Consider the following 27,348-nt stretch of genomic DNA (forward strand, 5'->3'; position numbering starts at 1 on the left):
TATCTCTAAGGCCTCAATGCAAACTTTAGAATTTTTCTCTTTGAACCCCAGAAAAAGTATTTATAGTTTTCTGTCTTTCACTCTTTTGCATTTCCTGTTTTATGAACACTCCAAAGAAACCTTTGGTGAATCTTCACTATTATTATTCCCTTACTACACGATATGGCTAAAAGTATATTGATATCCCAGTGCACATACTTTTGGTCTGGCTATTTTTCTAGTGCTGTATCCCAATTTCAGACTTCATACTAACTGTATACAGAATGTACTATACTGTATATCTAGCTTTTTGCAATTTGTATACAAGAAATAAATATACTTAACAGTAAATTGTGCAATATGTACACCGACAGCCATCAATCAACATGACTCAGACTCAGCAAAATGTTTTTCCAAAAATTGAAGTCATTTTTGATGTTCGGACCCTTAGTTCCAACAAAGAACAGAGCCCTGACCACTACTCAATCCCAATACCTTAGGGATGAACTGGAGCTCTGACTGTGAGGCATATCTGCTATAGCAGCACATTAATGACCATGGTTTTGGAATGACATGTGCCATGCAGTATTCTGTACATTTTTGCCATACAGTGTAAAATTTTTACTACTTCATACTTCACCAAGACCACTTGTAATTTTTCCCCATCACAATTTTATTATGTGACTTTGTACAATAAAAACAAAACCAAAACGTTACAAAATACATATGCAGTACACAAACAGTGCTAAATGTGATATAAAGAAAGCCAGCTTGGTACAGTTACTGAGTTGACACCTGTTTGAATGAAGAATCTCAGCTTCAGCTTTCCCATCTACCAACATCTAACAAAGACTTTCCACAACCTGTCACTGGAAAGACCTGTTTCTGTTGGAACACATTTTAATATAGAATCTGCACAAGAAGTTCAAATGAGTTCACATCGAACTTCATGAGCAGTTTCTTAAGTTTGTTACACTCAGCGTGAGTGAAGTCAGGAATACATGTTTGTTTTCCAAGAGCAAGGCTAGAAAACACTGGCTATGATACTGGAAACAAAATTATCACAATTTCTATACCAGGGCCAATACAAAAGAAAATACTGAAAAAGAGTAAGAAAATGTTACACATGACTGAAGTTAAACACTGCAGTTTCATGGATATACGATTTACATTACAGGAGATGGAAGAGCATAAAAACGTGGGAGGAAATTAAATGTAAGTGTGTGTGTATGTGTGTGTGTGTGTGTGTGTGTGTGTGTGTGTGTGAGAGAGAGAGAACAGTGTCTGGTGAGCTTCAGCACTGTCATCATTGTCTGCCATTGTGCAGGAAAGACTGGCCTCTGTGTTTGGTTTTTTGGCATTAAAAAGGACACAGCACAGAACAGTGACACATCCAAAATTCCCAAGTAGAAGAGGAAAAGAGGAAAGAATGACTGAACTCTTATGTGAATCATTTAATCAATTGTCTTGTGTGAATATACTTGTTTATGCGAGCAGTGACCCAAAAAAATAGGACAGTAATTAATGGAACATGAGGGAGGAGAGCGGTTGGTTAAATTCAGAGTCCAGACAATACTGCCCCCTGGCTCTCACTTGATTATTACACAGTAATATGGTCAAACTGTATACTGTAACTGATGTAGCTGATCGGCAGATGTTCTGACAATCAAGGCTGGCAGGCTGGAAAAAAAGAATACACTGTAACATCGGGTAGGTCCTCCAGAGTTATTAAAATATCTTCTTCTTTTTGTTCTTTTCCAAGGTCCTGTAAAAACAACAGGAGAGAAGAGTAGTGAGAGCTTTCCACAATGGCTGCAGACCAACAAAAGGCTAGGAAGAAATCTTGACCACATTCAATGTGCTGAGATGTCACTAAGAGATAAAATTGAAAATCATAAACCATCAGGAGAAAAGATTGTGGAAAAGACAATGGATCCCCATGATAAAACAAATCTCACAAACTCCGAGAAATATCCAAGTAAAGTGTGTTTCATGTCATGCCTACTAAGAACAGTGGTGGGTGACTACTACAGGGATTTCTGATTATTTGATAATCTGATTTTAAAGGTGCAGTAGGTGCTTTTGACAGGACCACAGCACAAAATGACCACAGTAGACCAGTTGTGAAGAAAGGCAACTGGACCTTCTACTGTGTAATGGTGAGCGATGGAATTGCAACCAAGTGACCAATGTTGCAGCATCTTTCTGCAATGAAATTCATTCCCAATTCAAGAAAGACAACCAAGCAGTGTTATGGGATGAAGTTTGTGTTTGTACTACATTTGAGCTGGATCTCTGCTCTTAGTAGCTATCTCACTACTTCCTATTGTAAAGGAGTCCCTCTTTGGTGCTAATGCAAGTTTAAACTGATAAGTTACAGATCTGGTTTGTGTGTTTTCTGGTTCTTGAAACACAGTTTGGAGTCAAGTTTTCCTCCAAGGTTATCAATATGTAGTGTTCAGACTCAAGTTGCAAGTTAAGCCTCAGGGACATCTTCAGTCTACAGTTGTATTAAACTCTTTTCTTCAACTCTATTAACCGTAATAGATCATCACGTGTGCTACTGTGTTTACCTGGAGGCATCTAGCTTCTGCTGCTCCAGAATCCTCTGCTGGGCCTCCCAGCTGGCCTTCTCCTCTTCGTGTTGGCGACGTTTCTCTTCAAGTTCTTTGTGCTGGGCCTCTAGGTTCTTTTTCATTTGCTCATGACGCCTCTGGAGCTGCAAAGAATTGGAAGTACAGATTGTACAAAGGAACACAAACTAATAAACACGGATTTTTTTTAAAAGCAGCCTCATTAGTTTACCTCAGCCTCAGAGTCTTTGAGCTTTTGGAGCTTCTCTTTGACCTTCATCTCAAACACTTGCTCCATTTCTTGTTCCATCTTCTTCATCTTGGCCACATGATCCCGTCGCTCCTCCTCCATCTGGGCTAGAGGACTCCTGAGGACACAAACCATGTTCATACAAACAGCACACAGTGTATGTGTGCAGGTGTGTGGATGGCCACACACCTGTGACATCCCAGACGGACGTTTCCTGTCAGTGTTAAGCAGAGATGTACCCCCCCTCCCACTTATAAAAGGTCTTTCTGACTGCAGAGTGATGAAAGGAAAAGAGGCAGGACCAGAGATGGAAGAAAGACCCAGCGTGCTTGCCTTCCCTGGAAGCCCTCTGAAATAGACAGCTTGCAGAAAGGGTTGTAGCTAGAAGGTGACAGGCTTGTCAGGAGAACAGGAGTTATGAAAGAATAAAATCTAATTCTGACACTCATCATATGCTGCTACAGTGATTTCTTGACACGCTTACTACTTGTCGTGCTGAAAAGAAAAAAAAAAAAGAAAAAAAAACTTTTCTGCATCTATATTGGAGGTTTTCAGCTCTTGGGGGAACGGTTTCTTGTTTGTAAATGCAACATTTGTCCTATATGTTAACAGAGGGTTGCACCTGCATGTTTTACATTGTTATTAGCACTAAATTAACCTGTTGACAAGTTAGCAGGCTAAATTTGTTCACATTAGCTGTGTACAGGGGAGAGCCAATGGCAGCACATTTTACAATTTCAGGGAAAACAATTTTACTTTATCAGGCCATTTATCATTACCTTTTAGTTATGCCTGTAACCCAAAGTAGCAACACTGGTAGCGTGACTCTAGGGATGATAATGTCAAATGTTCTACAAGGAATGACATTCCCATCAGCCTCACTTTATGTTTAGTTAGCATTGTAAAAAGATTGGGTATGAACTATAATGGTTAACAAGGTAAATATTATACTTGCAATACATCAGCATGCCAACATGTATGACAACGTGGAACTGCGGTTATGATAGCATTAAGTTCAAAGTTTCTGTGCCTCTTATCAAGAAGGTTATCCCCACTGATAGATGTAGATAAAAGATAATCAAGCAAAATATAGCTTTGTTTACAGTCATATTACATTTTTTTTGTTGCAGTTTTTTAATTAGTGAATTAAATTTTATTAGGTGAATTGAGTGTATTAGTGGATTATTTTTAGATATAATTGCGAGTAATGGTGACTTTGCTGCCATTGTGCAACCAGTTCATTGACATGTCTGTGCCTTTAGCATAGTGGGAGATATTGTAGCTGCAAGAACTGCTAGATATCTCCAAGTTGAAATTATAAGGCTGATCCTAACAGTTGTTTTTTTTTAAATTCACTGCTCAGAACTGAAGATTTTAACAATATGACATGAAGGCGGCATAAATACAAACTGACAGAGTCACTACTGTGACTGTAGGCTCCCTTCTTAGACATGTCCCTTTTTCATGCCTAGCCGGAAGATTAATCAGCAAGTGTTTGTGTAGTACTTAGCCATTATTTGCACAGTAGCTGCACAGTGAAGTCTTCAACAGTGGTTAATAAGAAATCTTTTATGAAACATCAAGCAAGTAGCCAAGCCAGCTGATTGCCGATAGGCTTTAGTGAATGACACTGCTTAGATACATTACACAGAGGTCATGCAGAAGCTTATAGACTATGACTACTGTCTTTCACATGAAATCATGTAATTTATGGCCAAACAGAATCACTAAATTTAACATAATTTTTTCCAAGAAAATATCAATTCCAAAGTGTTGCAGGTAAGAAAGGAAAAAAAGAAAATCCTTTGAGGCAGGGAAACTGAAAATGGTCAAAGAGAGTAAAAACACATTCTTTGGAGAGGTTATGAAGAAGTGAAATAACACTTACATGCCGTCAGCCGTCTCAGGTCTAAAAACAAACAAACGTACAGACACTTAGCATGCTGCCAAAAACCATGCATTAGCTTGTGAGGGTGTACTGGTGATTACTGACGGCTGCAGCCGGTGGATTAGGAGTCAGATGGTGCCAAAGTTAGTGCTGTCAGATTAGACACAACTGATACTGGTTGCCAGTTAGTGGGGGGTTAGTGCTGGAATGTTTGGGCCAGGAATGGGTTTAAAGATTTGAGCTGCTTTAGTGACAGCTTGCCAATTTTAATCTGTAGGTCACTCGCTTCAGACTTTGACCTCTGAACTGCAGGTTCCCTCCATGGTTACACAGTGAATGAAGTGCTCAGAGCGTCCCGATGAAAACAGGATCCTTCTGATAACAACATTATTCCATCAGTTTCCACTACAAATGTGCATTTCAGAAACATGAACGTTACAGTTCTGTGTCTACTGTACTGATGAACTCACTTGGTGAGTTGTCCTTTGTTCTTATTGTTGTCCACACCGTTGTAGGTGACTGCAGCCAGTTTCTTGCTACGGTGGTTTTCATAGTGAACGTTGTTTGTCACATCCTTCAGGTCCTGCATGTGGGTCCTGGAAAACAAAATGAATAAAGAAGAGTAATGAAACAGCACATTTCACTCTCACTAGACTGACTTATGACATATTTGTGTGCTTGATTATTTTATTATTATTTTTTTTTTTTTTAAATCAATACTTTTGCTTGAATAGGTTTTGACCTATTCATACTTTTAATTTGGTTGTACATTTTCAATGACATTTCAATGACATTTTCAACTATTAAAACTATAAGATAGAACAATAGAGCCATAAACACTTTATGGAAAACTAGTCAACTTTAATTGCATTTGCATTAAACCTGCACAAGCGAAGGTAAACTACTCAACAGCAACTCTTCTCCAGTCACCATAATTTATTCACACAACATTTTCAGCTATCTCCCCTCATCATGTTGGTGTCCGAGGCTGTTTCCAGTTTCCTTATATACAGTCCATCGATCATCACATTTAGACTTATGGATCACCATACATACTAACTATACATTACTATCCTCTTTTTAAATACTTTTTATAAAATACCATATTTATTCATGTGGATAAAAAGATTTACAAGAGAAATAAAAATGACCATAACATACAATATTAAAAACAACTCTTCATATTTTTTTTAGCAAATACAATAAAAACAAATTAAGAAAAATACAAAAATATAAAACTGAAATATTAAATGATTAACTCTTGTTAGCTTCAATTCCATTTATTATATGTTTTTTGCTCACCTGATGAGCATGTTCCGGAGGATTGTAAAATCACAGTGTTCTCCATTTTCCACTGTAGGATGAGACAGAGCAGAGTTTATATATAATAGTATGGAGTGATTATAACACTGTAACACATAATTGATCCCCGTAGGGATTATAAATACAGCAAGAAAAACAGACAATATAGCAAATTATGTTTAACAATGCAACTGACAATTTCATCATGTCAGCATACCATAGAAAAATCACAATTTACAACAACTTGATTTCTGTTTTCAAAGCTCTGGTCATTGGTTTTATCGGTTATAACAACACTGTTTTTCATCAAAGTAACTGCTGAATAAACTTAAGCAATCAGATGTTCAGAAAAAAACAACAGTTTAGCCAAATTATCTAGACCACTTTATTTGGGGATAAAACTAAAAATAAGACTTCCCATTATGGTGGGAATAAGCTCTCATTGCGGAGGAAAACTGTGTGTGCTCCCAACCTACCAGAAGTATTGTAGGTCAAAACTGAACAAGGGAGTCTGTCTGTAAACTTTGATGGATGTTTACAAAAGACAGTCTGGGTAATAATTTCCATTTGCCTTCGATTTCTCTTCCAAGTAAGTTTGACTGACCTGGGGTTTTGTCTACAACCTGTATGACCGTCTCACTGCTTGTCTTTCTTGCCTCATTGGACTTCTTTTTAGTGATGTCGCCACCTTCTGAGTTGCCATTAATCACTTTGGTGACTACAATGTTATCGTAACCAATAAAACTAACAGCCAGAGCAACAAAAATAAAACCCAAGTGTTAGCAAAATAACAGAGGGCAGAGTGTCTCATAGTGAGAGAAAATAATGCATATGTAGCAATACACCAAAAAGTTAAAGATGCACAGCATGTTATAAAACATAAATTCAGAAAATATTATAACGGCAAAGAAGACAAATACTGTAAGTGATAATTAGAAGAGAGCAAATTTTTAAATTACAACATACTTGATGGGGTTTATGTGCCTGATTTTCTCCTCTCCTGGTCAAAAAAGTCTCATATATTATATATTTATATAACATTATATATAGGCCGTGTTTATATTATGTAGTATCTATTCAGTAATGACATTAAGTGTTATCCTTGAAGCAAAAGTGAAAACGTGTAGTTTACTTTGCTTTGTAAATGTTAGGACAATTTAAGTATGGAGCCCCAAAACTAACAGAAGGCACTATTAAAGTATTAAAAGACTATTAGAATACTTAAAATGGAGTAAAAATAAATAAAATTATTTATTATTACTTAATTATTTAATTATTTCCCCTTTACCCCCGAGTAGTAAATTTAAAAAAAGAGAAAAAACAATTTAAATTTTTTACTTTTCCTCCAATCATTTAATAAAATAAATTAAGACTGTATCTATTATACTCTTCTTTTTATCTTCTAATCGCACATTTTATTTTTCAACTCTTTGCTGGTCTCAGCACACATTTAATGAATGATCTATTCCCTATTTTTCCCATGCAGAATTTCCTAACTTCCCCGCCACTTTTCCAATTGTCCTAATGTTTAATGATTTTAGTTATTTAACAACTTAAGGCTTTAAACTAATCCAATTTGTCTCAATTCTGTTTCAGCCTTTCCATGGCCCTGCGCACACAGTGTAGCAGCTCGAGTGTGGATGTTTGTAGCACCACAAACCGTCAGCAGATGGCATCATGTGCTGCCTTTTCTGTCCCTCCTACTGTAAAACGCCCCTGTCGTCTGAGGTTTCTCTGGACTGATGTGGTGTGCTGACTTGCATAGCTTCTCAGGAACCTTGCCCTCTTTCTTTCTTTCTCTCTCTCTCCCACCCTTTCTCTATATTTATACAGACATAGAGCCAAAAACATCTTTGGTATTCCAAAACTCCCTCCCCAAGGATGTCAAACACTGGTGGCAAACCAGTTTCATAGTAGCACTTCTACAAGTCACCCACCAGGCTGTACCGTACTCAGCTGTTTAAGATAACAAAAACAGAATCTATATGATCTGGAATGTTCCCTTCACTGCCTCTAATTCATTTGTTACAGTATAAACCTCAGTAACATTCATATTGTGGCAGTGTCCTCATCACTTTAAGCTGAGTATGTTGTCATGTTTCATATGTCATGCCACAGTGTGACAGAAACCTCCTGTGTCTGGTCAAACAGGACTCTCATATAGTGTACTGAAGAGAAAACAATGTCTAGGTTAATTAAGTTTAAGTTAATTAAGATTTAAACTGATAGAGACCCACGTATACACACATGTGGAGTAATCTTATAATCTTCTTGTGGTCAAACGGTTCTGTTTAAATTCAGTGCTCCTCACCGCAACATATTGTGTGTATCCAGTGGTTAAAGTGGGCCAGAACGATTTGGAACAGCATCACGGCACCTTCGATGAATAAGTAAATAAATCGGATTGGTAGTGTCATACAAAACAACGTCAAGCAGTGGTGTACCGGCCATCGGGCATCCCGGGACAAATCCCAGGGGGCTGCTGCATCGGTGGGCCAGTGGACCGTCAAAAAATCCATTACGCTTTTAGTAGCTCTCTCTATGTGCCTGTCATTCGGGCTGCGCAGGAGAGCGTGGTGCGTGTGTGTCCAGCTTCGTTGGCCAATCAAAACAAAGTTAGTTTATGTGCGTAACCATTCTAGACTAGACCATTCTACCAGATTCCATTCCAGACTATCATTCTCGACATTCTAGACCATCCCCCAACCCACCCTCCACCCCCAGACCGGTCCCAGCGGATAAGCCCAGGGCTGAATTTCTTTCTGCTGCAGCCTGGCGTTCCTTCAACGGATCTTTGGGTTCCCCCCTCCTGCCAAATCCCACTTTAACCCGTGTGTATCATTGAGCTCTACCATATGTTCATTTTCTTCCTCATAAAACATTCGCAAATCTGTTTAGTTGGAATATTATAAAACCTGTACTGTTTACGTTGATCAATAGAATAGCATGGAACTAAGGAATGTCATATACAGTGGCTTCAGAAAGTATTCAGACCCCTTCATTTTTTGCAAACTTTATTGTGTTTTAGATTTAACTTTAAACTGATAAAATTCCCCTTTTTGCCCATCAATCTAAACTAGAAAAGAGTGAAAACAAGTTCTGAAGTAATTTTATAATCTTATTAAAAATCAAAAACTGAAATCTCTCACCCCGCTTATCTCAGATAGTGAAGATTGCACTTTTACAGTATCGTGTGTTTGAGAATTTTAGCAAACGACACATTTTATTCTGATTACAAGGCAAGAAAGCATGTATTTTGATGATTGAAATCATAACCCAGCAAGTAATTCCTGCTGGGTTTAATTTCTTCCACACACGAATTTCCCATGTAAACATTTTTCCCAAAGCCTGTATCACAATTAATTTCGGACTAGTGCTTTGAAACTGAATAGCTTTCACATTTACACAGACTACCTTCATGTGGGGGTATTGCCAACCTCGATTAACCCAAACATCTCTGCTTTTACAGTCAGTGTAAATGTGTTTGGTTGAACTCTGCCACCTCTGTAATTGCTGCAGCGCTTAAGAGTGCGACACAAAAATCTAAGACTGGATTGGTCTTTGGAAATGTCTGATTTCTGAGGTAAAAACATATTTGTCTTCTTTGTGTTTTTTCGCTGACATGCACGACACATTTTATCCATTTAATAAAATCAGTACAATTATCGGGAAAAAATTATGTTTTTTTGCTGAAGATTAACCAGTGTGTTTGCACACTCTTCAACAAAAAGAAATGCCAAATGAACCCTTGCTTCTGGCTCTTCATTGTGGGACTGCCTGCCTGACTTATATAAAATGCCTATTTAATTATGCGTTCCTGGAACACAAACAATTCCGTTTGCTGATAAACCTTGAATCTCGCAGGTTTTTGAATGTCTGATTTACATTTTGTAATTTTTCCACTGATGGCCATCTTAATATTGTAGTAATCTATCTTGTTTAGTATTAGTAGTAACAATAATTTGCAGAGATGGTTTTCTTTTTTTGAAAATACAGGTAGGTGGCTGAACATTTAGTTGATTTTATCTCAAATATAGATTTGATAAGGTAGCTCACAATTTTTCCTCCCTTAAATATGCACATAATAAGAACTTTCTAAAATTAATTACTATGAATTACTATGAAACAATTATTTTTTAAAAACAATTAGCATTTTTAAAAATAAGTACAACCTTTGTACATTTGTCTTGGTCAAACTTTGTATTTCATTTGTCTTTATTATTTATGGGTTTCTTTTCATTTATATGTAAGCTTAAACAAATGCTTAATATATGAAATTTGTATTTTACGGCATCACCTATTTATACTGTTGGTCCATGTTTGAGTTCAATAAAACTCTATACATAAAATAAACAAATTAAAATAGAGTATGCAATTATTTCAACTATTTGTCCCAGCGCTCCTCACACAGATGCAGTCTCTTTCTCGTCTACTACCCCTTATTTAATAAAGCGTGCATTGTGGCTACTAAATGACAGTCATACAGTGTGTGTGTGTGTGTGTGCACGTGTGTGCGCGTGTTTGTGCAGAATGGGATGAGAGCAAAACAAGAGCACGTGGATTGTGTTACTTCTTGTAAACCACCCACACATATTGCCTGCTCAATAATCCAATTAAAGTGCAGATATTGGTATGTTTGCGTGGGTTTGTGACAGAGATTCCACTTAGTCGATGAATTCACAAGCTCAGATCAGTTGACCTTCGATCTCTCACCTTCAGCCACGCCCCATGGGTACTGCCTCCCTCGCACTCGCTTTCCGTTGACCTCGATGGTGGTGTTACTACCAACTACAGCCAAGGGTAAACGATCCTGCAAAGAGAAAGAAGGGGACATAACTTTTGCATAGCTCATACATAATGGCTAAAAATACACTGTAGGCTGTGGTTGTGTGCCAACATACAGTATGTATGTATGACATAAATCAAAACACACTGCAAGACACAACACAGCAGACATTAACGTCTAGAGATTTTGAGTTTGAACGAGGTACTCTTGACTGTTTCTATGTACAGTCAAAAAAAACTAAAAATTATACTGTTTTATTTAAAGTTTAATGGAGGGTTGCGTTAGAGGAACAGACCTTGATTTTCCTGATCATCCTCATCTCCTCCTCGTCATCTGTCTCTGGGAACTCGTAAATTTTGATTTTGTGCTCCTGGATTTCTTTCATGATCTGCACACAGCAGAGAGGAAAAAGGGAGAAGCAGAAGCAAAATGAAAAATCATCACGGGAGGTAATATAATGGCGTGAGCTGTATGTAGAACGAACAGGTCCATAAACATCAATAGTCGCATTGGAGGTTAGTTGACACACACAGGAGGAGGAGCCTACGTGTTTGAATGACACAAAAGTAAATAAAAGTCGTCAACATTGCTGAAAAATTTTACGTGAATTTCCTGTAATCTGTTCGGGCTTGTGTTGTCCAGTGAAATAAATAAATAATTTATTATTATTTATTTATTATTTGAATAAATAAATAATTAGCGTAACATTTGAAATTTGTTGATGCTGGCACAGACCTTGTGCACAGACAGTGATCGCTGTTATTAGCCTATTGAGCCGTTTCTAATTAACCTACAGTGTCCATATTTTCTGAAATGAAAAAACATGTCATCCATTTTCACAGAGTGGCTCACTGGTGTGTTTTTAATAGTTTTTGGACAACAATGGAGTTCTGTGGCACAGAAGCATCAGCTAAATCAAGTTTTGGACACAGACAATACTTACTGGTAAATACATTCATTGTTGTTCTGGCCTTTGCATGAGATTTGCTGACACTAAGACAAATATAGAAAATCGCTGGTCTTATCCTTATCCCTGGCCTTAACCAAGTGACGACAGAAAGAAGAAAGACAAAGTTTTGATACCTGTTAGTGCCATCAAAAATTTAAGACTCCCTTATAACAAAGGAACCCAACTTGCAATTGCAGCCCATTTCTACTCAAGGAAAAAGTACAAAACTATGCATTGAAATGTAGAGTACAACTAGAAATGGAGCACAAGGACATGAAACACAACTGTATTTAGCAAAGCAGAGACGATGCAAACAGTACCTTACAGTCATGGAAGATGTTAAGCAGAAAAATATACATTCAGTCAGAAATGACACACACCTGTTTCTTGAACTGTTGACACTCCTCAGGAGTCATTGTGTCGGCTTTGGCGATGAGGGGGATGATGTTTACTTTTTCGTGTAACCGTTTCATGAATTCAATATCCAGGGGTTTCAGTCTGGGGAAAAAGTAGAGAAGGAAAATTTAAAGGCTGTCAGTGTCAGTGAATGGCTCTGATGTAATGGGCCATTTACACATACGGATTCAAAAAGCTGGGATAGCTTAGGCTGCTATTCATTGTGAACGAGACCGATTTTAAAAGCCCTGCAGCCCTTGCTAGGCTCAATAGACTCGAAAAGCACCCAGCTGCACTACAGGGGGCAGCTGAGAAAGGACACAGTGCGAGCGACAGCCAGGCAAAAGCCAACTGTGATCATCCTGACTTTAGGGGAAAAATAAACACAAAGTTGCTTACTGCTACACTCACTACACAAAGGAACTTAAAAGTTTTTCATTTTTTAAACTTTAAAACAAAATAAAGGAAAAGCTGATCAATGCAGTCTCCGGCTTCCCAGGTGTCTACGTGTCTATTACATATTATTCCAAAAAAAACAAAACATTTTCGAAAAATCCTTTTGTAAAACGAGGGTTAATGAGAAATTTTCATTCAAGCCAGGCAAAATGCCAAGATAATGAATCCAAAAACACTCTTTGTAGTGACTTGTTTTTCTCCCCCCCCATTATCTGGGCACTTTAATGCTGTCTGGCTTGATTGAAGATTCCTTTTAGTAATATAAGTTTTGTAATATAATTTTGGTCTAGTGAGGTTTGTTTTTTTGTTGCAAACACCTTCTTTGTATGAGCGTTGTTTGGAATACGAGTCCTCCTATCGTCATTTGTACAGTATTTATATATTAGATATACTCTATACTATACTGACATTTAATGGGTTCATTGGAAAATGTCAAATCAAACTGTGAGCTGTGTGTTTGGTCATGTTATACATATTTGCCTGATTTCAAAGAGCATTAAAAGGTTGTTCCTGGCTGTTTCCACATTCATGATGCCTCCATCGTCTCCATCTGTGAGAACTGATGGCTGCTGCCGTACCAGCAGCCACACAGGGGATTTAAACGTTGGTAACTCTGCACTCACACACACCTTAGTTTTCTTTGTGATTTCTGATGACCTCATACACATCACATCCACATTACACATCAGTAAACAGAAATTATTTAACATAGTTTTTTTTCTAGTTTATTTAATAGGTTTGGTCGTACATTAGTCTGTATTTATAGCGCATACATTTGGTTAACTTCTGTGTCTACAGTTAAATTTGCCGTTGTTCTAATTAATATTTCTTTGAGTTGCCAGTGCCAAGGGTTCTGCTGCTGGTTGCTTTGCTGGAGGGACCCATCTTGTCAGGCCTGAGCAAAAGATGTGCACACTAAAGCAGAGCTGCTAATATAGGAACAGGCCAATTGGACTGTACCAAGCGCCCACCATATCACGGGGGGAAGTGGGATTTTTAGTTTAGGGATTTTGTTTATTTAGACTATATTGGGTTTTTTTTTGATACATTTGTTTTTGGTTAGTTTCTAGATTATTTAAACTGACAGACTATCATGTTGTGTTGTATTCATAGTTAGTTGGTAGTGTTTGTCTTTGTGTTCCTCTTTGTTTCAAAATAGTCTGATCACATGGTCCCTTTTGTGTTCAGTTTGGTAGGTCAGTTCATGTTTGTTGAGTCAGTTCAGTCTGTTCAGTTACAGGCAGGTTTCATTAAATTAGTTTTGCCTGGTTAGTTCTGGTTTGTAGACCACTTTTATGGGCCCATAACTTCTTTGCACATTTTGTGTCTTTCTAGAAAATCTACCTGTGACTCCTCTTGCCTGCCAATTAAGTCCCTTACAGTCGATTAGTTACTTTTCGAATATATCATTTGCTTTTCTACAGCCAAGCATTATATGAGTCTTGTTGCTTGCAATGTGAAGTCAACACTTCCTGATCTTTGGCTACAAGAAGAACACAATAAAGAGATTGTAAGCCTTGCTGTGCTGTATACATTAAGAAATGGTCAGGTAAAGTGGACACAGTGGTGACAAGTGAGAACATCTCCTCTGTAGTTGTTCGGTTTAAATCCGGTCAGTGCAGACACTCCACTTTTGCACAGTTTGCTCATAGCTGTGAGGGAAGACTTATCTGGAAACAGGACGGAGTATACAGTACATACAGAGCTGAGCAGCTCTACCAAAACATCTGATGGAAAATTTTTAGATGGCATGTGATAGCTACTATGGTTATTGTGACATTTACACCTAAATTTTTTAAATTTAAGAAATTCTGAAATTTAATACATCACAATCATAAAATGTACTATTATAAAAGGTTTTATATTAAATGAACTACTAAACTAATTGAGCAAACAGTGTGCTAGAGCCAGAAATAGTGCTCCATTTTCCATTTGTTGAATCATGACTTGATTCTAAATCATATTGTGACACCAAGAATCAAATCGAATCAGGAGATTCTCCAACATTCTCAAGCTAAGATGTCCTGACTTTTTGTCCCGGATATGAGTAAGCTTCATAAACACCATATCCTACATTTCCCCTAATGCAACTTAAAAGTATGTGTCTGCCTGGTAAATACCCCCATCTTTAAAACTCAACCCTCGCACTCTGTGATGCAGGGTTTTTGTTATAAGTTTTTTTGTCCCCAACGAAAGTCAAGATAACCTACTATGACATCATCAGGGTTTATCTGCTCCTCCTGAGTTACAGAACATATTATACAATTGTTTTCACAGGCTGAGTAGTACAACAGATCAATAATAAACTGATCTTTCCCTTTTAACAATCATAACCAGTCTGTGGAGTTGCTGTGAATTTAGCACTTGTTGTTAAAAGGCCAATGCTGGTCTAATACTGAATTCTGATGTTACCCTTACACATACAAACACACACACACAGCAACACAGCTCCAGAGCAGATTCTGGAAATGAATGGAAACATATGGTGCTTGTCATTTGCCAAGAGAGTCAACAAGGCTGCAGTCAGTACTCCACATTGGCTCAATGCGGGCCAACAGGCTCAACATCCTTGACTGAAAAACCACCTTTTGTTGTAGGCAGCAATGTGGCCTAGTGTGTTAACACAACCAGGCCAATTGTGTGTGTGTTTGTTTGCCTACTTGGCAGCGACCAGAGCCAAGACACAGGGGTCTCCAGGTCAGCAAGCTCAGGACCTATTACACTAATGTTATTCCTGCTTGGTAGACTGGTAGGAGGCCACAGGCAGAGAAAGCTGGGTTTGGACTAGTTAACTGGCATCTTGAGAAAGAGGCAGCAGGGGAGCAACACCGAAACACAACAGTTGAAATCTCCAGCTCTTGCTTATTTCCCATGTGACTGAGTCCACAATGAGGTAAGGGGAAAACCTCTTCAAAGACAGTTTACAGTAGTAGCCATCTAAAATTGCTGGCTGGTATTTGTCTGGCTGGTATGTGATCCCCCTTGATGACATAGTGACTGCAGCGCAGTCTTGTTAACGCCCCTAAGCACTGTTTGTGGAAGCCAGTTGCGTGCTTATCTATCCACCAGGAGGAGCAGTGATCTCTTTTAGTTCAAATGTCATTAGACTGGTTCAGAGCATTCAATTCTGGCTATTGCCCCTGGACATTTTCACTGACCCAGTGCACCTGAAATCAGCTGTTCTGATTGTATCTAATGTGTATTCGGGAGTGTCATATAAATCTGTGAGAACAATGGACTACTTAAGGAGGTAGAGAGCTATCACTGCCTCTAATACAAATTTACCAGAAGGAAAAATAAAAAGCTTCTTAGCGGAGATTTTAGGCATGTTTATGGTTTCATAATAATTTATTTTCTAAGAGATTTGTCATTGCATGGAAAAATTGCTATGGGAGGGTGTTGAGGAGATCAGAGTCTGCTGATCTGAATGAGGCGTCAGGAGGTGCAATCCAGCCGGTCGCTGAGAATAGTTGATGTGATATCAAATCTATGCACAATATTTATGCAAAACAACACATGAAACCAGTCCATGAGCCATGATAAATACAAAATTCCCTGCACATGTCCAGAGCCGCCATGTTACAGCATGATAAAGTCAGGCACACTGACTATGGCAGTGTGTGCATGCAGTTTAAAATACCAATGGACAGACATTAGATTTTAATTGGATTTTATGAATTTCTTTTATCATTTATTGCAGCATTATACATAATTGTTAATCGTTATTTGTCAGTTTTGCGAAAAACCCCCCAAACTCAAAATGCCGTTGCTTCCAAGGGAGCTCAGGTCTCTTTTGGGGAAGCTAACCCCCACCCCCAGTCATTGAAATATTATACTGAAGCTTTTTGTGAATTACATGGCTTGCTGATGATGTTATTTGGATGCAACAGCTAACATAGGTTTTTGGGTGAGAAACAGAGCGAGCAAGCAAGAGACAGATGAGCGATGAAGCAGAAAAGACCGAAACCTCTGTTTATAACAAGCAGCAAACACAGCGCTCACTTTCCTTGTCTGTCATTTTCAATGCCACGCGCAGCGCGTACAGAGCACAGGTGGGAGAGTTATTCACATAAAGCAGTGTAAAGCAAGTTGTTGGTGTTGTTACTATATTGGGAGTTCTTGATGCATACAGATAGAGTGATTATCGGGAAACAACTTTTACAGATTTTATGGGGCCGGAGTTGGGTTGACGGATAGAAAAATGGGACCTGTGCTACCACTTTATATATGACATACTCTCAGAAAAGTGAGATATTTTTCATTTTTATTATTATTATTATTATTATTATTATTTTATTTTGTAACTTCAAAATCATTAAGGTGAAATTTCTGTCTAAATATCAAAGTTAATATTGTTAGAAATATGTGAACTAGATGGGCTGCTACTGTACATCTGGGAAACATACTGTGCAAACCATGGCCAAACAAAGAAAGATGACTGTAGGCATACACACATTTGGTTTATGTGTTTGTCTGTCAGTGGATTTTGTGAACAAACTGCCATCTAATGGCACCCTGCGATTGAATGAATGGCACTTGGGTGGGCGTGTTTACTGTGGAATCTAGACACACCTTGTCAGGCAACTGGAGAAAGGGAGGAGACTCCCAGTGGCTGGAAACTGTCTGGCAGCCACAGGGCCTTCGGCAGGGAACGGGCAGTATGGGTGGCTGGGACTGTAATTCTGAAAATCAATGATCTTCCTGAAATGGTAAATTTGGTCTTTTCTCAATCCCTATTGCAGGTATCTCCTAAGTTGTTCCTCATGGATGTATCATAGGTGATGTTTTCTTTTGCCCATACATATATCCTCTTGGATAAATCAATCATAAATATAAATTTTCCATTCATTGGTATGCCAATGACTCTTTACCACCAAAAACAAATAACCAGGGTGATTCAAAGATTTTTAAGGACTGACGTTATGATCAGAGACTAGATTCCAAGTAACTCTGTCTCTCCAACTGAACAAAGCCAAGTCTAAGAATGTTATTATTGGATCTCAAGAGTCATCTATCATAATATCCAAAAACCTTAACAAGTTGTCCGAGTATGGTAAACATGATGCCAAACCAATCTTAGTGTTATTTTTGATTATGGTCTCAGCTTTGAAAATCAAATCAAGCTGTTAGCTGAAACTGCGAATGATATCCAGAAATATGTGGAACTTGTTTCTTTGGCATTTGAACGAGCAGAACTCTGTATGTCCCAGCATGTGCTTTCTATATCTGTGTTACTTTTTTTTATTATTATTTATTTTTATTTATTTATTTTATTTTTTTACACAGCCTTGAACGCTGAACAATACTTTGGGCACCTTATGTTATTTTTAAATGTTCTTAATAAGTAAAGGGATTTGACCTGACTCTGTTGGCTGGTAATTGAGTTTTATTAATGCCGGAGAATAAATTCTGGAAATTATGCAGTCTAATTCATTGGTCTTTTTATGTCAGGACCTTTATCTACTGACTGACTACACCAGTCAACCAACAGAATATTTATTGGCATCTATGACAAACTTTCTTTGGTTCTACCTTTTCAGTCGTGAGGTTTTGCTGCTTTTCTTTGTCTAACATGATACTAAACTGAAAATCTCTGTGTTTTGAACAGTTGGTCAAACAAAATAAACATTTTGAGTATGAACCTTTTGTCATGGCGAGGGCTGTGCCTCCAGTCTATATCTTGTGTTTCTAGTATTTCCAGTGCTCCCTTGTCTGTCTTTGTCTCCATATGTGTGTATGTGTGTGTCTGCGCTGTGGGAACGGCACTCTCCCGACTCCCAGGATGCTGATCAGCCTGCACACCTGCAATTCATCTACTCAGCAACTCAGTAGTATAAAAACCCAAATTCTTCATCCACTCATTGCCAGATCGTTTCTTTCAATGTGGTAGATCAAGTTCTCAGGCCACTTAGATTTGTACAGTCTAAGCTTCGGCTCTTGTGTCGTTTTGATCACTGAACTAATCCTTTTCTCCCTGTGCCACAGGATCATTGAATCCCTGCCTGTATTCCTGTTCGTCTCCTTGCCTGCCGAGCAGTCACCCAGCCACGCTCACAAGCCTGCCTTCATCCCTACTCTCCTCTGCTTCGCCAGCCTCCAGCTTCCCTCAGCCCTCTGCTTTCGCCTGCCCTAATCCTCACCTCCATCCACCTTCGCCCCCTGAGAGCAGACAATAAACCTTTTCTTATTCTTTCTAACTCTGAGTCTGTGTCCTGCATTTGGGTTCCCCTTGTTGATCGTAACACCTTTTGGCTCTGCGATATTGTGATGAGCATATTTTACTTTGACATTTAATAGAGTAAACGATTGATTGATAAATAAAATAATTTTTAGCATTTCTGTTTTTTCTAAACCAACCACTTACAAGGCCTCCACTCTAAGTCAGTTATATGTCATCTAATGCTATGAACATGTGAAAGAAGCCTCAACATACATTGTCATATTCTATGAAAGTGCTAGGTTTGTGAAATTCCTTATTTAAAATACACCTTAAAAATTTCATGAATTTTCACAACACCATGGTAAGTAGGATCCCCGTAGTACCTACCCATGTCCGGACGGGGCAATGAAGTACAGGCAGCAGTGTACTCTGTTGTCTGGCATTTGTCGTCTGTTGACCCGTGACTCTGCATTGAGGTAATCCTCAAACTTACTGTCGATGTAATCAATGACTGGCTGCCAGCTGAGAACCAGACGTTATTCACATCAATTTCAGGGACAGTGTTACAGTTACAGTGTATTGTAACTTGCATTAACTAGTGATAGATGGCTGAGCTCACCAGTTACTGTTGTCAACAGCGTCACCAAAGCCGGGGGTGTCAACGATGGTAAGCAGAAGCTGGACTCCTCCTTCCTTTACCAGAACCTTTGACTGTTCCACCTGCAAAGACCAAGAATGTTGACAAAAATCAGTCGGGAAATTTCGAAATAATTCAGAGTGTTTTCAAGCCTGTGGTTGTATGTCATCCTTTGTAAACCTATGAAAAAAAAACTCAACTTTGTTAATGTATAGAAAAGATTTGTAGGTACAAATATATATCAATGGTGAGGGTAGATAAAGACTCAAAGAAAAAAAGACTGCTTTTGTGAACATCTGAGTACCAATTCAAAGCAGGAAACTGTGTGAAACTCAGCACTCAAAGTTCCCACATTATGTAGAAGCTGCACATGCACACACATTAAAGTTATGTGTAAGAATTTTGGCCCTGTTCTCTGCCTTAAAAGCTGGAACAAAATTGGTCTGTGTGCATGTGTGACTTGAGTGTCTCAGAATGTAGGACAATGAAGTTGCAGTGAAGGGGATTCTTTCGCAGGAAGGCAACATTCAGTTTAAAGGAAAAACTATGCAAGGCGCATGCTTTCGATGATTAACAATTACAATGACCAATAATTAATTAAGACATTAAACACATTTTGAAGGGGCTCAAGATACCAAAATGAAAGGCATGAAATATCGAACGCCTTTCCTAAGGAAACATGACCACTGACCTAAGCTGGTTAATTCTTTACATGCTTAGTGTACTTATAGAAGATACACAGACGGACCAGAAGTAAAACAGCTCTGCAAACTAATTAATCACAGCCAGCCCAAACTATTTTGCTGCCACTATGCACACAATTTAAGATGTGTGCAGAGCTTTTGACAGTAACAGGCAGGGAGGAAGAGAGCACTGCACTGGATGAATGTAGTGAACAAAGCTGCTTCAGACCACATCAGAAAGGCCAGAATCACTGGGCTTTGATCAGCATGAGGTTGAGGCAGAACTCGTGATCAGCAGATGAACTTTGATTTAATCAGCAGATCTGAACCTGATGTTGTCTGCCAGTCTCTCATAAGAGACCAAGAGATTTCATAGACTGAGTGAGGTCCACAGAGGTGTAGGTCCACACAACAGTTACCAGACAATCATAGACATTACAACACTGTGAAAATACATTTGCAATTTACAGCCTTTGACTGCAGTCCAAGTCTGAATATAATTTTTTTTTTAGCTGACTTAAGATACAAATTGTGAGTGCTGTCAATGTTTGTGTGGTTGTAGGTTGTTGGTTGGTTAGTTGAGTTTCAAAGAAAAAATATAAAATGTTGTTGCTCTGGAGCTTTCAAGCATATCACTCAGTCTTCCTATGCAGATGGAGTTTGCTCTGTTCAAATATGTTAAAGTGAAATTAAATTAAAATAAACTACAGAATAATTAAAAAAAGAATGTCTTTTAATTAGAACATCTACAATTCTATGAGCAACAGGGCAAACTCCATCTGCCGAGGAGGATTGTGTGCTATGATCAAAAGCATCACAATGGCTGAGTTAACAGAGTGAAGTGACTGCTGTCAACTCTAATGAAAGCATCCTGTCTGGATTTTTAATTGACAGAATAATCTAATTTCTTTGGCATAATAGAAAACATTGTATAGACAGTAGACCAAAAATGTCCAATTTCTATTTTTAAATGTAGTAAAAACATTGTTAATATTCAACCTTTTGCAATGTACTGTGATTACAGCTCTAACATTGCCAATTCTTGGCAGTGGCCTGTATGGCTTCTCAAGGTACTTCCACAAGTTTAGGAATCATGCCCTTGAAGTTGCCCTGTGCAAGTATGTATGTACCTATGTGGTGATGGGTAGAATCTGTCTACAGTATCCCCAGAGAAACAACTGGATTTGTGTGCTTTTTCCATCAGTGTGATGAAGGTGATAAGCTTGATTGGTCAGACATTCCATTGTCTTTGCTATAAATGGTTTTCATTTGAAATTCCAGCAAATTTACAAGGCTACATTACAACATCTATCACTTCTGTAATATAAAATTGGAAAAACTGTATATTTATAGTAGGTTTTATTCAAATTTCCCATCCCTACAATGTATGCAGGCATATTATATATTTTGCTCGGTAAACATAGTGTGTAGGCCAACTATTCCTCTGCCCCATCCATACAAGATCTTTTCAGACAACAACTTGTCTAGCTGAGAGACATACTGGCCACAGGTTTTCTCACCTTTAATATTTGTTTCAGCTGTTGGCTTGCAAAATCTATCACACATTGCTACAACACGAAATTCCTGAACTTTTGTGGCAAACATTAACCCCAGTGACTCGCTCACACCACTTACTGGCGTCTGCCATGTACTGTCATCTACCACAGGCTGATTGTCTTAAACTGACCTCTGGGGCTGCTACTGGGAGGCTGGGAAGGCCAGACATACATTAATAAATGACTATCATACTGTGTGGGCAAGAACAATCAATATATTAAATTTTATGACCTTTTAAATGCTATTTGGAATTAAATATACTGTACACCTACTTTAATAATAAACTAATTTAAAAATGAAAGCCACTGCAAAGCTGTTGGAATATACTGGGTCTGTGTGACTAGTCAGGAAATGAAGATACCGCCAAGAAGAAGCTGCAATTTTTTTAATTGCTTTATAACTATGTAACTGTGAAATAATTATGCTTGTGATACAAGCAATGTAGATCTTGACAAGCCGATAGATAAGAATCTGTTACACTTATATTATAACCAAGAGGGTGAAATGCTTTGTGTCTGAGATAGTCAAAGATGATACTATACAATAAGGTTTAAGTTAAATGTGTAAGACTGCTGAGTAGACAACACTGAAGAATCCTGCAATGTCTCCCTTCTTCTACTGCATAACAGGATGAGTCAAGCCACAGACATGCCTATTAACCAGACAGGCTGCCCACAGACAGTGAGCTCATGGGAAAAGGAACAACAACACTGTCTACATCAAGTCGCACTAGGACAATAATGTTAAACATCAGTACTACTTTCATTAACAGTGTTTGAATGGATCATAGGTCTACAATCTTATTTGACTGTAATATACAGTGATCGTACACTATAGTGGCAAAAAAAAACTACTCATGATGGGGTCAGGGTAAACAACTATAATTCCAACATTTTAGTATTTGCTCCTTATTCCATTCAAACAATGATTGATTGGTATTAAGTGGCTATAATTTTGCCAAGAAAACATTCCCCACACCATGATATCACTACCACCAGCCTGGACTGTTGACACAAGGCAGGTTTGGTCCATGGATTCATGGATGCTGATGCCAAATTCTGACTCCACCATCTGCGGGCCTCAGCAGAAATCCATATTCATCAGACCAGACTACGTTTTTCCATTCTTCATGTGTGCAGTTTTGCCGAGTTTGTGCCCACTGCAACCTCAGATTTCTGTTCTTGGCCGACAGGAGTGGAACCCAACGTGGTCTTCTGCTGTTGTAGCCCATCTGCCTCAAGGTTGGACATATTGTGCATTCTGGGATGCTTTTCTGCTCACCACAGTGAGTTACCGTAGCCTTTCTGTCAGCTCCAACCAGTCTGGCCATTCTCCTCTGCTCTCTTTCATCAATAAGGCATTTCTATCCGCAGAACTGCTGCTCACTGGATGTTTTTTGTGTTTTGCACTTTTGTTGTTATTTTAATCCTAAAATTCCACTAAAGCAGGAGCGAATGTTCGTTGAAAAAAGCGAGACATGTTTGTGCATTGGAAAAACAAGACTGAGCTAAGTGCACATGGCATGACTTGGCTAATCACCAAGTCCCTGTCCTTGTATGCTCTCCAGCCTAACTGAGCCTTATTAACCAGGAACAACAGAGATATCTGCCCTGGCCTATCACCTCCAACACTTAACACCCACACTGTCGGCCTGCCTGGTCATCCTCTCCACTTTTCTTTCATAACGAACAGGATTCTATTACACACTGTATTCCTCTGGAACTAGGCAAAAAGTGGCCAAAATTATTAGAAATGTAATTAGTTTGCGGCTCCTGGAAAGAGAAAAAGAAAAGATCTCTCCATATTTATCATTTTGGTCCTTGCAAGGATAAACAAGCAACACATACTCACATATAGTACATTTAATTTCAAGCATTCATTTCAGCATACAAGAATACATTCTCCCCTGCGACTGAAAACCTTGAGGAATCATCAAACATTTATTCTGAGAGCCAACAGACAGTCTAAATCTAATTTAAACTTTTAAGAAGAGCTGAGGAGGTGTAATGGGCAGGTTAACAAATTGGAAGCAGCAGTAGGGCAAGGGCAGACAGAGTCCCTCAGTGTGTTGCCAGGGATTAGAGGAGATTTAGAGCAAAGTAGTAGATCACAAGGAACAGGTGAAGGGAAGATGCTCAACTTGCAGCTTATCTACTGTACATAAACCCAAACACTCGTAATTCCCTACGAAAGGCAGAAGACAGTAGAGAGAAGCCTGTTGGAGCTCCTTCACATCAGCAGTATTGCCTTTTACTCTTCAAAAGGAAGTTTAAGTAAAACTATGCAGCTATGAGCTCTACTTGAGGAAACTGTCAAACCCTTATCCTCTGCATCGTCACTGCAAACAGTATCAAAGAATGAGGACTCGGGGTAAACCACATGCCTCACACCTTCGGTATGACTCCTGTTGGCAGCTTCATTCTTGGTACAGTAACACCTGCAGCTTTGATGCCTTTGATATTAATGCTTAAAGCTACAGTATGTAACTTTTTTCTAATACTTTTTAGTTGAAACATGCTCCAAAACATATCTTAATGTGGAGAGGTGCTGTCAAAGGCTTCTGTCACCCATACTCATTGAACAGCCTGACAGCAGTGCAGAGATATTCCCTTTTAAAGTTTTTGCGAGAGCCTTGCCCTTCAAACCAATCACAGATGGCAGATGTCTTGGGTGGACCTCTCAGCTGTCAATACGTGAACGTGCTTCTGGTCTACTACTCCTCTCGCACCAAGGCTTCAAGCTAGTATTAGCTGCTGGAAGATGTGGCTATGACTGACTCACAGTCTAGAGAGCTCCCGATTCCTGAATTAGCTAAGACAGCGAAAATGACAAGGATGTAGGTGAAAGGCTGGGCGGAGCGTTAAGGAACAGGAAGAGAGCGGGATGGGAGGAGTGGAGTGGCTTGCTTCTGAGTCTCACGTTAGCACTAACTTGATTTCCATAACTTGCATATTGTTGGGAACCATTTGGCAGCAGTGCAATAATTAAAATCATGTAGATACAGATCAGGAGCTTCAGTTAATGTTCACATCAAACATCAGAATGGGGAAAAAAAATGTGATATCAGTAACTTTGACCATGGTATGATTGTTGGCACACTGTAAGCTCAGTACCTGCAGGGGTAGGCATGGTACGTTGGGGTGCATTGTGAGCCGTGCAGCAGGCTGAGTCGGGGGCCTGGGCATGCCATCCCTGGCGTCGCAGACTAGCTCTAGGGATGTGGAATGTGACCTCTCTGGGGGGGCGGAGTTGATGCAGAAGGAGGAGTGGTACCAACTAGATATACTTGGACTCACCTCCACGCATAGCACTGGCTGTGGAACCAAACTCCTGGAGAGGGGCTGGGCTATATCCTTTTCCACCTTTGCCTAGGATGAGAGACGGCGGGAAGGTATGGGGATACTCACCCTGGCGAGCGAGAGGGTCGCCTCAGTGCAACTGAAAGTCGCTAAGAGGAAGGCTCTGACCGTTGTTTGTGCTTATGCGACTTACTGTGGGTGGGGTCTTGGAAAGGGCACCACCTGGAGATTCTATAGTTCTCCTAGGGGACTTCAATGCTCACATGGGCAACAATGGAGAAACCTGGAGGGGGTTGACTGGGAGGAACGCCCAGCCTGATCGGTACCCGACTGGTGTTTGGATTTCTGTGCTAGCCATGGATTGGCCATAACAAACACCATGTTCAAGCATTAGGTTGTTCATAAGCGTACTTGGTACCAGGACACCTTAGGCCTAAGGTCAGTGATCGACTTTGTGGTCTATCATCTTATCTGCGGCTGTATGTCTTGGACAGTTGGTTGAAGAGAGAAGAGCTCTCAACTGATCACCACCTGGTGGTGAGTTGGATCAGATGGCGGGAGGGGAGGCCGGACAGACCCGGAAAATCCGAACGTGTAGTGAGGGTGAACTGAGAACGTCTGGTGGAGGCCCCCGTCTGTGTGGTCTTTAACTCCCACCTCTGAAAGAACTTTGCCCACATCCTGTTTGGAAGTTGGGGACATGGAATCTGGGTTTTCAGTAAACTATGAGTTGGAGCTGACAGACAGGCATACTCTACCTCAGATAACCACTCTTTACAACTGAGGTGAGCAGAAAAGCATCTCAGAATTCACAACATGTCCAACCTTGAGGCGGATGGACCGAAATCTGAGGTTGCAGTGGGCAGAGGCTCATCAAAACTGGACACGAGGGCTGGAAAAATGATAGCCTGGTCTGATGAATATGGATTTCTGCTGAGGCACGCAGATGTTAGGGTTGAAATTTGGTGTCAACAACATGAATACCTGGACCCAACCTGCCTTGTGATAACAGTCCAGGGTGGTGGTGGTGGGGGTGTAATGGTGTGGGGAATGCTTTCTTGGCAAACTTTGGGCCCCTTAATACCAATCAGTCATGGTTTCAATGCCACAGCCTGTCTGATTGTTGTTGCTGACCATGTGCATCCATTTATGATCAGTTTACCATCCTTTAATGGGTACTACCAGCATGATAATGCACCATTTCACAATGCAAAAGTCGTCTCAAACTGGTTTCATGAACATGGCAATGAGTTCAGTGAATTGCAGCAGCTTCCCCAGTCACCAGATCTGAATCCAATAAACCACCTTTGAGATGTAGTACAACGGGAGGTTGGCAGCATGAATGTGCAGGTGATAAATCTGCATAAATGATGTGATGCATTAATGTCAACATGGACCAGAATCTCAAAGGAATGATTCCAACATATTGTGGAATTCATGCCACTGAAGCTGTTTTGAGAGCAAAGGGAGGCCCTACCCAGTATTAGTATGGTGTTCCTAATAAAGTGCTCAGTGAGTGTACACATACATATACAGATATAAACACACACACATATACACACATACACACATATATACACACATATACACACGCACATATATACACATACCCACACACACACATATACACATACACACACACACACACACACACATATACACATACACACACACACACACACACATATACACACGTACACACACACACACAAACACAAACACACATATATACAAACACACATATACACACAGTCATACACATACGCTATAAATAATAGGCTGAACAATAGCCATCTAGTTTTCGGTCATACAATTTGTTTTACATATCAGTAAGAGTGATTTTCAGCTTTCATTATATACTCCGGCTCAATATCAAGCCAATATTTTAACCCAATAGGGTTAAAAATATAAATATAAAAATATTTAAAAATTATATGACCATGAAATGGTTAAATTCAATTTTTAAAATTCTGCACATGATTATGAAATGTTAATTAATCCAGCTTCCTTTTACAGTAACCAGAGTTAATTTCAGGTTATTTTATTTCAGATTGTGTTTTTTTCAAAGTCTGTTATTATTTCACAACAGCATGACCAAATGTCTATGACGATTTTATTTTATAAAATCATTTTTTATCACAAAGTCTTTGCCTGTTAATCAAGACAAAGACAGAGTTAGGAATATGATTGGCTGTTGCTTTTGTTTAAACAAGCTGACAGACAATCAGACAAAGCTAGATGAAATACCATTTTATAATATGAGCTGAGTTTTAAAAACATATTGTCTCTTGTTTTTGGTCATACACAGCAAGATAAATAAAGAAAAGCACTGTTGCAGAAAATGTTTTGCCTTTAACTTTAGGTTTCCACAGTGTAAAGCCCCAGGAAACCTCAATTCTTAAGTGTTCAATCTAACATTATTTATTACCAAAT

General features: G+C 39.1%; 1 protein-coding gene across 2 annotated transcripts in view; it reads right to left on the reverse strand.

Annotated features, from left to right (window-relative positions):
• Positions 1–631: 631 nt before the first annotated feature.
• The window catches only part of LOC120786804 (septin-7), a 49,486-nt gene continuing 22,769 nt past the window's right edge, over positions 632–27,348 (reverse strand). The window contains exons 5-15 of one of the 2 annotated variants that reach the window (XM_040122478.1): positions 19,359–19,459; positions 19,127–19,261; positions 12,108–12,225; positions 11,074–11,166; positions 10,706–10,802; positions 5,993–6,044; positions 5,161–5,286; positions 4,691–4,711; positions 2,785–2,920; positions 2,553–2,698; positions 632–1,744 (exon numbers count right to left, since the gene is read on the reverse strand). In XM_040122478.1, the coding sequence (XP_039978412.1) occupies positions 1,708–1,744; positions 2,553–2,698; positions 2,785–2,920; positions 4,691–4,711; positions 5,161–5,286; positions 5,993–6,044; positions 10,706–10,802; positions 11,074–11,166; positions 12,108–12,225; positions 19,127–19,261; positions 19,359–19,459 (1,062 nt within the window). In that variant the 3' untranslated portion in view covers positions 632–1,707. The remainder of the gene's footprint in view (positions 1,745–2,552; positions 2,699–2,784; positions 2,921–4,690; positions 4,712–5,160; positions 5,287–5,992; positions 6,045–10,705; positions 10,803–11,073; positions 11,167–12,107; positions 12,226–19,126; positions 19,262–19,358; positions 19,460–27,348) is intronic. The other variant, XM_040122479.1, reaches the window with a different exon arrangement.

Source organism: Xiphias gladius, chromosome 24 (assembly GCF_016859285.1).
Source record: "Xiphias gladius isolate SHS-SW01 ecotype Sanya breed wild chromosome 24, ASM1685928v1, whole genome shotgun sequence".
Taxonomy (NCBI): Eukaryota; Metazoa; Chordata; class Actinopteri; order Istiophoriformes; family Xiphiidae; genus Xiphias; species Xiphias gladius.